We start from the raw sequence: 12,329 nt of genomic DNA, 5'->3' as shown, positions 1-12,329 counted from the left end.
TAATGGACTATTGTGACATTCTGGGTTGATTGCTGCCTTTCTTTTGATATTGCCAGCAATGTACTTTGCAGCTACCCTGTACTGTAATAGACACCCTCAAGAAAAGGAATGTTGGTTATTGCATCTTGAATCAAAGAACATAAATGTGTGAAACGACATTTTATGACTAAGCAGCTATTGAGGTTCAGTGTATTGGAGTGTATTGGTAATATATATATTTATTTGAACCCACCACTAAATTTAAACTGTGAAGCTATTCATCAATTATTTGAATCTCCGGCCAAGGCAGATAAAGCAAGAGAAGTAGTGAAAACAGAAAAAATATGTAGGCTTAACATAAACAAAGACAAAGATCACAGGATGTGTCAATCCCGAGTCATTGGGGCGGTATTTTCATTTATTTGTTAGACCTACATAGACTAGTAATGGAGTGTAAAATGGTTTTTTAAATTGTACTGAAAAATCGTTCAAAAATGAAAAGGCCTGAGAATCCCCAAAATGACTTTAAGTTTCAAAATGTACCCAATAGGGGGCCTGCTGTAGCTCAGTCTGCACCTCGGTTAGCAGTTATGGATTTTCCTCTCCTTGTTCACGAACTGTCTACCCTCTTTTCTGCAGCATTTTGAAAGGACCTCGTCCAAATCGATCATCGTGTCTTTTCATAATTATTTGTTTAGCGTTAAATGGATGATTTACAGGCAACCTGTTCAAGTAAGTCCCGATGCCCTGCTCAAGAGTACCTCACTGGAAGTCGTGTCAAGTCGAAGGGCGCAGGTGTCTCTTGGTGGACCTCAAGAAAATAAAAAAAAACGGTAGCGCTTGAAGCGGATGTGGGAAGCTTTAATTCAGCTGGACGCGAGAATGGAACAGAGGTTACAAAAAACAGGTATGGAAGGCATAAGGTTCGCAAAGCTTTGCTCTCATCTGTAGTCACGGTCACCTAGTGTCCAGACCGCGGCGTCATAGCGACATGCCAAATCCGTGGAGGAGCGGAGTCTGGCAACTGCAGCGTTAACTGCTAAATGGGGAGTGGTTTTCGCTGTGACGTCACTGACAGGGTGCGCGACAGTCTTGCAACATCAGTGGAAAGAGAGAGCGGTGCACAATAACACCGCCGAATAGGACTTCATGAGGACATAAAGACACCGTGACTACCATATCATGCAACACACTAGGCGACAGGATTTTCATAATACCTTATCAAATCATTTGACTGCGTCTTAATTGCTTGAGCAAAGGCAACGGAGGTAGTGGAAAGCAGTGCATCTCTTCGACGGGGAGGCTGGGGATGAGCGCCTCATGTTATTAGCAGCTTTACTGACATGGACGATTAAACATGCGGCAACACAAGGAACGCTTGAAGGCTTGCGGTGGGATCTGAGCCGTGGGGGTGTGTGCGTGGGAAAAGATCGGTGATGCAAGGCGGATGGTCAAGCCGAACAGGTGCCCCAGGGGAGGGCTAACCTGTCCCGACCTGATGCGCCCTGTCCTACTGTGGTGAGAGTCACAAGCACAACGCGTGCACGCCGACCGGCTCGAGGGTTGGCAGGAGCCCGCAGCCATGCTGCCCGGAGTAGGGGTGTTTGGCACCAACCTCACGGCCAGGGTTATCATCCCTCTGCTGAAAAACGAGGGCTTTTCTGTAAAGGCATTGTGGGGTAGAACTCAGGAAGAAGCAGAGGAATTGGCCAAGGAAATGAACGTGCCCTTCTACACTAACCGGATAGACGACGTGCTTCTGCACCAGGATGTGGACCTGGTGTGCATCAACCTGCCTCCGCCGCTCACCCGACAGATTGCAGTCAAGACACTCGGTGAGTCTGCACCTTTGTTTACCCGTGAACCACGATGCCTTCCACTTTTAACATATGTTGAAGATGTATATTTATGTGTATTTATTTCATAACACTTTAGCAGGTGAAACATAGATTTTAGGTCAAGCAACATGCCTCTGTTAAGACCTCTGAGTTTTGTTTTATTTTTTTATTTATTTTATTATACTTTATTAATCCTTTGTTTCCTTTCTTAGCTTTAGAGAGATTATTTCATGGCATAATAGGGCAGTATTTAAATTTCATATTTGTTAGTCTACACTCTGACATTTTTGAAATCCAAACTGCACCGATACTTTTGCACTGATAACATTCCAGTTTAAAATAGCTTTATTGTCATCACATAAGATCATGTATTGCTAAAGTACAATATTTGTAATAATAACAAACTATAAATAAATTAAAAACAGTATGTAAAGGCTTCCTGGTAACAGTGGCTCAAGGTATTTCACCTTAGTATATGGTGGACACAACCTGTACTATTTTGTGGCATTTACTAGTCTGATCATTTTTACTTAATTTTATTTTTAGTTTCATGCTTTGCCAAAAATTGAGAATGCTTGAATATAACTCCTGTGGACATTCTCCTGATGTTTATAAAGACAAATTATTATAAAATAAAAAGTGTTGAAATGCAGATTTTCTTGCTTTATATTCTGTTGCTAAAGGTACAACTTTTAAATTGAAGTCCATCTCACAGCAGTGTTTAATAAAGCTCATCAAGAAGATTCAGTCCCACTGGTTTCATGACAGATCCCTAGGGGTGTTAGATATGCAGGGCTGACTGGGGATTTCAAAGAAAGTGTTTAAATGCATTTTAAGAGTTTAAGAATATTTTATTGGCAAATGCGCCCCATTTTATGTGTTTGCAGGGACCACGGTTTGTTTTCCATACTCAGAGCAAAACCATGCTGATCTGTAAGTCCACATATCGTAATTGGATTATGCTGTATCTGACGTGGCACTCTTATCTGGACTCAAACCCATGACCCTACACTTCCGATTCATCATGCAGTTGAGTAAAACAAATGACTTGCTCAGCTGAGCTAATGAAGTGAAGCTACTGTCACTCTTTAGCAGTGCAGGGTGGTTCTCATGGCTGCTATGTTCCCTCCAAAGACTGGAATGGGGGTATTAACTGGGCCTGTTGAATTCTGATAATGTTTCTTCCTTCAGTTGTAGAAAGGTGAAGCCACTTCATATCATAAAATAGGGTCATCCCTTTAACAGGGATGCAGTGTTTTTTTTTATCTTTTCTTTTATTTTTTACATTTGTATTTCCTGATATTTGATGTCATAATTATATTAATGTTTGTAAACAATTTTAGACAGGGCTGAAATAAATGCACATTTATGTCTGCTGCACCCAGAGCATAATAATCTGTCATTCATTATTGTGGAGTCTGAAATACTACCACAGATACAGATGAGGATTTTACTTTTTTTATATTTTAGATAGATAGAATTGTTTTAATGTTAATGTTCATAAAAAAAAAAACAAGTAACCACAAATGCAGTATGCTAAATAAGCCACTGTCATGGGTCATTTTTTAATTATTAATTTTACCATTCCGTAGTTTTTTTCCTGTAGTATAACCACAACCTTCCGTAAATAGATACTTATTAGCAGATTTCAAAACAACATTTTCTAGCAGCATGACTAGCTTAACAGGTAGTCCAAGATGTGCAAAGAATTCCGCTTGTCTGGAGAAATTACAAAACTGTGAACTAGTGGGCCGTCTTTTCAGTTGATCGGGTTTTACTTGAGAACCTATGGTAAATTAAATTAATATCTGTGTATATTCAACAATCAGTTTTGTGAAAAAGCCATTTCATGAATTACTGATGTAAATTCATGATCTTTAAATTTTTTCAAATTATATACTATACACCTTTTTCTTTCTAACAGGTGACTGAAACAATGTCATATTTTTATATTGTGCTTCTGATAACAGCAATGAAAAACAAGCATTGTCAGCACAAATTAATGAAAATTAAATGTCAAATGTATATATTCCAATAACCTGTAGCTGCTCAAAAATGCAACAGTAACACTTAAACCTGATATTATTTACCATAAGCCATGCATTTAGAGCCAAGTAATTGTATTATTTAGCTAAATTTATACTCAAGAATAACAAGTTGAAAAGCATGCAGTTATTGTATGTGGAAATTAGATACAGATAATGTGTGTTAAGAGGCTTTACTCTGATGGCACCTCAGATGGCAGCCACAGTAGATTGGTGCCCCGTCTTTGCCTGTCTTTTTGTGTTAAATTCGTTGTCACAATGCAAGGTCATATAGAGTAACAGATACACGGGAAGACCTTCATCAGGTGTGCCACCTGATGTGACTCCAGATATTATAGCTACATCCATGAATCTTACAACTGAACACAGGTGCTTATGCAGCCAAACAGGTAGCAAGATGCCAGAGGACCAGAGGTCCTGGTACAGTTCAGGTGGCGAGGACTACTGCAGCCACTTCCTGGAATATACTCTATCTATCTTAACATTTGCATGCTGGCCAACAAGGTTTGCCAACTGCATTTGTTAATATGTACTTAAATGGACTTTTTTATCTGTTCTGTACTTTACTGAAACATGGCTGAATGACTACATTCCCGACTCTGCATTGGACACTACACATATCTGAACCATTAACCCTTAGTAATGGTGCACCGCAGGGATGTGTCCTTTCCCCACTACTCTTCTCACTTTATACAAGTGACTGTACTTCTGGCGGATTAGTCTGTCAAACCTCTTAAATTTGCAGATAACATAACACTAATAGGCCTCATTTCAAACAATGATGAGTCCATATACAGACAAGATGTGGAAAATCTGACATTGTGGTGCAGCCATAATTATTTGGACCTTAACATTAAAAAAAAACTCAGGAGATGATCATAGATTTCAGGAAACAGACACCTGTTCACCAGTCAGATACTATAAACGGCTCAGCATTCGAGATGACAGAATCATTTCATTTTCGGGGCACTGCGCTGTCACAAAACCTTAAGTGGGACAATAACATTACATGCATTATTAAGAAAGTCCATTAGGGAATGTTCTTTTTGCATCATCTGAGGAAATTCAATCTCTCTTAAGCAATATTGGTCCAGTTCTACACAGCCAACATCAAGTCCATTCTGACCTCATCTGTAACTGTCTGGTTTGGTGCTGCCACTGTTCAGGCTAAGGCCAATCTGCAAGACATCATCAAAGCCTGTGAAAGGATCATAAGCTGTAACTTGCCTCACATTGAAGTCCTTTATTAGTCCAAGGTAAGGAAGAGTGATACAAAGATCATTGCTGAGCTGACTTACCTGGGTCATCACCTGTTTCAAATAATTCCCCCTGGCAAATGTTATTGTGCAGCGAAAGCTAAAACAACATGTCACCTAAGCAGTTTTTTTCCCACGTGCAGTTATTATTACTAAGCAGGTCTGAGCTTCTACTCAGTGTCTATGTATACCTGCACACTAGACTGCCTGGACATTTTAATTCTCTTTATTTATTATGTATTTTCATTGTATGCTGTATCATATTTAACATTTTACATTTTATTTTTTGTATTCTGTGTTGACCTTGTATATCGCACCAGTACTATCAAGACAAATTCCTAGGACATAGTAGTGTACCTCAATAAAGTGAATTCTGATTCATCTGTAATTTGTTTACATTTTTTATTTGTATCAAATTTGTATGTATTAAATTGCTAATAGTCTATACCAACCTATAATGAACATATTTTTCAGTAAAATCTCACCATATTTGAGTTGATACTTGTTGCAAGCTTCTTTAAGTAGCAATTATGATTGTATGTTGTATAAGGTTAGAGCCGTTTCTGGCTTTTAAAAGTATTATGGTTTACTTTAGTGTATCTTTTCATGCTGGTGTTCTTTGGGAGTGGCAGTGGTTCCTGCAAGTGGTTATTTTTCCACTAAGTACCATTTTTTATTTTTTGAAGTCACAAATCATTTTACCACAGACTCCTATGTTTAAAAGTATGATTTGTGGAAGTTCTTCTACTTGGGACCTTACCATTCTTTCCAGAAGATCTCCCATAAACTTTACTAAACACATTTAAAAATCAAAGCCTTATTTTAACACTAGGCATGATATTACATTGCGGGTGTATCTTTTATCCCCTTGATAGTTTTGGTCAGTCAGATCATTTCACAGGGAAAACTAATAAATTATCAAACATATTTTTTCACTTTTAAGTATATGTGCAGTATATTTGTTTACATTTATTAAAAAGTTCCTAAACAAAAGATGCATAATTCCAACTGTGGTGTACTCTGCTATCTGCACCCAATTGTCAGAGGCTTGCTATTATGTTTGTTAGATTGTAAAGGATGAGAGGAACAGGGTTCAAGAGTTGGGACAGCTCTGCACAAAGAAAAAGAAAACAAATGCAAGTTAACAGTGTTTGCGATGACTTTTTCAGTAGTCCTGGCTTTGGTTCAATAATGAACATTGCATCTTTTGTATGATGGATTTTTATAGTGGTATTCCCTGGATGGACAGGGTCTTCATAGCAGGATGGAAGTGACATCACGTGTCATTCATGCTAGGATTTCCTTTGCCCTAGTTTGATCCCCCTCCTGGTCATGCCATCAGCTACTTCCCTCTGTGTTTCAGTGGGCACCAATGGTATTAGTACTTCTGTTTTATTTGTTTGTTATTCTTGTTTTTTTTATTTCCCACCATTTTTTCTATCTAAAATTTTTTTTTAGATAACTGTGATGGCTGTGTATGGTATCTTTTGGAATAAAAAATGCAATTAATTTTATTCATAGACATATATAGGTAGACGCCACATTCACTGTGTTGCCCAGTCGATACATCAGCGCATCAGCCATATTGCAAGTGGCAAAAGTGCCAGTTAAACTGAAATGATACAGGTAGACATAGAAACCTGGTTTTCTGATGAAAAAACAATAACGTTTAAAACAGTATTGTTTACATACAACAGATTTTGGCGAATCATTTAAATGCAATTATTTACAGTATATCCATTTATACACTAACTAGCCAAATGCCCGCGCTTTGCAGTGGCGAAGTACTGCCTTAAAATTTTTATTAAGAAAAAAAGTAAATATTTTTAAACTGAGGGAAAATATACAAATAATTGTTTGTTAAGGATCTCTTTGTATACCATGTTGTCAGTTCGGCCCTCCGGTTGTAATATGACCAAGCTGTGAGCTGAGCTTACTCTTGAGCATGCAACATACAGTTGGCCATGTGAAAAGCAATCCTGTCTCAAATCAATGCCAACCTTTTGTAGGGTTTGTCCTTGAGACTTATTAATTGTCATTGTGAAGCAGAGCCTTACTGGAAATTGAAGCCGTTTGAATTGAAATATTAGAGATTAGAGGGTATAACGGGAATGCGAGGAATAAAAACTCTCTCATCTGAGCCACTGCCAGTAAAAATAGTTGCCTCAATTAGGTTCTTTTGCAGACACGTGACCTGAAGTCCCGTGCCATTACAAAGTTTCGGTGGCTGTAAGTTCCTCAGTAACATTATTGGTGCCCCAACCTTCAAAATGAGATTATGCTCAGGAGTGCCTGGAGGATTCAGAGTGTTGAGAAACTCTACCGGATAGTGCACCGCGTCTTCCACTTCTATAACTGAATCCACAGACTGATATGTTTTCGGTTGTGAAGGTAGTTCTTGAAGTAAACTGTGGTTTATAGTCGTAGTCATGTCATTTTTTGGTGTCAGGATAGCTCTCTGTCTCAACCATAACACGTCATTTTGGTGGATATTTCGTAGATTGGGGTAAACATTTTGAAGATGGCTTTGTAAGGTATTCATGAGGATACAGAGATTTGTAGGATTATTTATTTTTTGATTTTCTTGAATGATGGTGCCATCACCTATACTCATCAGAAGAGCAGAGAACCTCCCCGGCTTTTTTGTTGCCTTTCAAATGAACTTTTATGTTTATTCTTAAAGTAACAACATTGATTTGTGGCCATAGGTATGAAGACTTCAGAGATGCTTTAACTTCGTCAGTGCGTGTTCCTCTGGGCACGACTGGTAGGGTTTGCCGGAAGTTTCCAGCCAGCAACACTGTCAAACCTCCCATAAGTTTGTTGGTGTTTCGGATGTCTTGGAGGGTCCTGTCTAAAGCCTCAACACCTCCTCTGTGTGCCATAGTGCATTCATCCCAGACAATAAGCTGACAGTGTCCCAGCACTTCAGCCATGTTGCTCTGCTTTGATATGTTACACATGGGGGATTCAGTATGGCTGAGTTTCAGAGGCAGCTTGAAAGCTGAATGAGCAGTTCTGCCACCCTCAAGAAGAGTTGCAGCAATGCCAGAAGAAGCCACAGCTATTGCAATGTTATGTTTTGCTCGGATTTTCGCACGGAGAAGGTTTATTAGGAATGTCTTACCAGTTCCTCCTGGAGCATCAAGGAAAAACATTGTGTCAGTGGCCGAGACAACGCTCCTCATGACTTGCTCATAAACTAACTTTTGGTCACTATTTAGCAACAGCTCGTTATTTGTGACTATATTGGCCAATTGCGAGGTGTTGTAAGATGTCTCTTTCAAGTACTTGGGATTTGACGTAAGTTCTGCCAGTTTTCTGAAAGGTGAAGGCAAACCGTAATGATCAAGAGATTGACCTCCAATACCAATTACATAGTTTTCAAGCAACTGTAGACACTTGTTACAGATCAAATGTAACCACTGGTGGACTTCTGTTCGTATGTAATCTCTTTCTGGCTGTCTCGTAACAACTTCTGCTATGCTGTTTTTATGTTTTTCCCCATAGGTTTAAGGGGTTTTCCATTTGGCAGAACACCAGCATGACAGCAAAGAGTTCACGAATCTTTTGAGGTGACCGAGACAGAGCAGCTTCCTGTAGAGTATCGTCCCAGTTGATATCGTTGTGTAAAAAACCAAGTGCCCTGCAGGCCTACTTATAGGTCGGATGTAGGACACCATCAACTGTTCTGAGAGATTTGAAAGACATGGGACCTGTGATTTTGTTGAGCAGCAGTCGAAGACGGTAGCATTCAGAGTTATTCGGGTGCACAGTGTAGACCCGTCCCAGCACATTATCTTTTTTCACTCCCGAATGTCCTGATACAGGGTTACCCTGTTTCCTCTAAAGAAACATGTTGTTTGCCCACACATAATATGATGGAATTTCATTATAATGAAGTTGTTTTGCAAAAATCATTGTGGTTGCAAAGGTCAAAGAACGCTAAAAAGGTCGTCTGTGGTGGATTGTGTACTTTATCGGCAACATTGCCTTCTGTGAAATAAATTCTTTGTCCGTTCTCAAGATGCACAGCAAGATGAACAACCGGAGGGTAACGTTCGTGAATGGGAAAACAGAAAATGCGCCAGGCTGGTTCAGAGCTACTAATGTAACAACCAGCTTCGTATCGAGATACTTCGTCATTTTGATTTTGTATTGTAAATACTGCCTGGTCATTTCCCTTGTTAACATACTTTCAGATGTATTTGATCGATTTTACTGAATTGCAAAATTCGACATTGATGTGAGCATTGAAGAAGCGGGACAGCACAGGACTATAAGGGACCACCCATCTGTTGTTGATATCTACTCCTTTGATGTTAATTGTATGACCTCCATCAGCAGGTTTGCGCCGGTGGTACTGAGGGTTACCATCTTCTCCGGTCTGAGTTTCTGAGATGAACGGACGCGGGTACTTCTTACTGCATATTCTGTTGATCATGCCTGGTGAGTTGATATTATGAGGTCCACATGGGCCGTGAATCATGGTGGATTTTACTATTTTGTGGAGGGCAGGGTCAGTCTGTGGATCAGGAATTTCCACATGGATGACTTGATCGATGACAGCTGGTTTAATCCTACCCTTTAGGCACAACAGAATGTGTGCATGGGTATACCTGGCTTTTGCCACTGTATGATGTACATGTAGAAATTTGTAGAGCCGAAAATGTTACTCTTCGTGAGTAAGTCTATCATTTTGCGAATCTTGAGATGAAATACACGACTGATAAGGTCGTGGCGATCGTGAGGTTTTTTCAGTGATGTCAGTCCATATAGGATTGCAAGTAAATGTGATGAATAAGTCAGGGCGGCCATAATGATGTACATATGTCATTACGTCTTGTGTACGCTCGTGCATATAACAAGGTCCTTCAGTGAATGATGATGGTAATATCACAGCTTGACCAAGTTCTCTTAAATTAGTGTCGTTTTTGTCAATAGCATCTTTCAAGTGAACAAATTTTCAGCTTGTAGTTTTTTCTGATTTAGTCTGATATAATTTAGTCTTTCGGATTCAATTTTTGTGTATATATAAACTAAAAACTGATTTAACAAAGTTCGGAAGAAAAGGATAGTATTATCGTGATGTTGTCTGATCATAAGCCGGTATGAATAGAAGTTTGCTGCAGAGACGATTTTCTTCATAGGTAACTTACTGGCAGCATGAACTTGAGGTATAGACACAGAATAGCCATCTTCACCATAGCAGAACATGAGGGGATATTGAAGTGCATCATAGGATCTGTGGGTTTCCTTAATGCGTTGCAGTTTATTGTCTCTGGTTTTCAAGACAATATCCCTATTGTCGAACGTTTGCCCAACGATAACAACACCAACTTTACGTACTGTAGGTTTATTAAACCTGCCTTTGTGTTCATGTAATGGTTTTTTGTCGGCGTGAATGACAACTTTGAAGTCTTTGTCTTTATCTGAAATACTGTCCATTGCGAAGTGGAAGTCCTGGATGTAAGTGTTACAATCATGCAGCATTTTTTGTAATTGCTGCACCAGGGGTATGTTAACTCCAGAAACATTAGCACAGCGCATTTGTGCTTCCTTTCCATTGTCCCTGACGAAATAAATTTGCAAAAATTTGTGTTCCTCAGTCAGCATAGGTAAAAGACTGCCAATCAAGTGATAGACTTGTCCCTGAACTTTAAATGAAGGCATAAAATTTCCCTCAGCGATTTGGTTAGCACCAAATGACGTCATTTGAAATGCGCTGTTGTACTTTCGAATGTTGTTCAAGAAATGCTCACTTTGAGGATGTTTGCCATTTAACAGGCCCTCAAGAAAGTCAGGAAGCTTACGTAAAGGACTGAGAGAGACTTTACCACCGTTACAGCACAAACCAGGAGACTCGCATTTCCACCTATGAGCTTCACAATAGTCACAGTGAACATCCATGGATCCAATGTGTACTGTTTTGTCAGATTCATAATGTATGTTTGGGTCGTATGGAAATCCAGAATCGGCTTTTTTGAGCCAAACCTGTTGTTTTCGTATGAGCCGCTTTTCATTATTGGGATCGTACCTAGAAACAGAAGCTCTGTTAACTTGTGGATTTGCCTCAGAATATTTAGCGACAGCGTCTCTATGAACTTGTGGATTTCTCTGCAAGTATTTAGCGGCAGCGTCTCTATGAACTTGTGGATTTGCCTGCAAGTATTTAGCAACAGCGTCTGTATGAACTTGTGGATTTGCTTGCGAGTATTTAGCGACAGCATGTCTATTAACTTGTGGATTTTTCTGCAATTATTTGAAGCGGCAGCTGCACGAAGTTGTTTCCATCTAGCTGCATCAGAAAATTTACCACAACGTCTGACACGCCTTCTTTTTATTGTTTTCTCACAGCTTGGATTGCTGCTGTCATAATCGGTTTGAGTTGGACTTGTGTTAAGGTGACATTCGGCATCTGTGAAGCGATGTAAGCACACATTGGCTTCATCGATAACTTCGCATCCAGCTTTTGAGGGTTGAAACATTCATAAACATCAAAGCGTCCACTACTCAAATCGTCACCTGTGAATCTAAGATGTTTAAGAGGCATTGACGGTTCTCCAAAGGTGTAAAATATTTGGCCATTTCAGTACACTTGAAAGCGACAACCGAAAAGTTCAGCGGCAGCCATCAACTCACATGCAGAACCATAGGTGAAGGATTTAGCATTTCACTCTTATAGTACTCTTGTGTAATATAATTATCTCCTGTACCGTCATAAGTCCACACCTTGAACCTGTCCCAGTCATTCAATACGTAAGACACAATGTCCCTCCGGATATCAAGAGTGAGCCTGATATGTCCGTGCAATATGTAACACAGAGAATGGAAAAGGCAGGCGCCATCTCCGGGCGTGGAGACCACTCGATAAGCGACAGTTGTTAGATCGATGGTGATCACCTCGATAGGCATGTTAATGGGGGTACGGTTGGAACAATAAAGGAAATGGTACCTAAACAGTAAACTAAGTCTAAAATACCTACCCAATAACTGTAATCGTAATAAATGAATAATAAAACAGCGGAGAAGCCGTGGACTAAATAAAGGAAATGGGTGCCTGAACAGTAAACTAAGCCGAAATACCTACCCAATAACTATAATCGTAATAAATGAACAATAAAACAGGGGAGAAGCCGTGGATTAAATAAAAAGCCTGCAGTTATCAGCAGGGAGATGTGAATTCCGTGGGGATGGAGGATGCAATATAG

At 39.6% G+C, this 12,329-nt stretch overlaps 1 protein-coding gene across 1 annotated transcript in view; it reads left to right on the top strand.

Annotated features, from left to right (window-relative positions):
* Window positions 1-1,030: 1,030 nt before the first annotated feature.
* Window positions 1,031-12,329, top strand: part of gfod1 (glucose-fructose oxidoreductase domain containing 1) — a 158,576-nt gene continuing 147,277 nt past the window's right edge. The window contains exon 1 of the mRNA XM_039753510.1: window positions 1,031-1,814. Coding sequence (XP_039609444.1) covers window positions 1,562-1,814 — 253 coding nt within the window. The 5' untranslated portion in view covers window positions 1,031-1,561. The remainder of the gene's footprint in view (window positions 1,815-12,329) is intronic.

This window comes from Polypterus senegalus, chromosome 5 (assembly GCF_016835505.1).
Source record: "Polypterus senegalus isolate Bchr_013 chromosome 5, ASM1683550v1, whole genome shotgun sequence".
In the NCBI taxonomy this organism is placed as follows: Eukaryota; Metazoa; Chordata; class Cladistia; order Polypteriformes; family Polypteridae; genus Polypterus; species Polypterus senegalus.
This window is presented reverse-complemented; position numbering and strand designations above follow the sequence as displayed.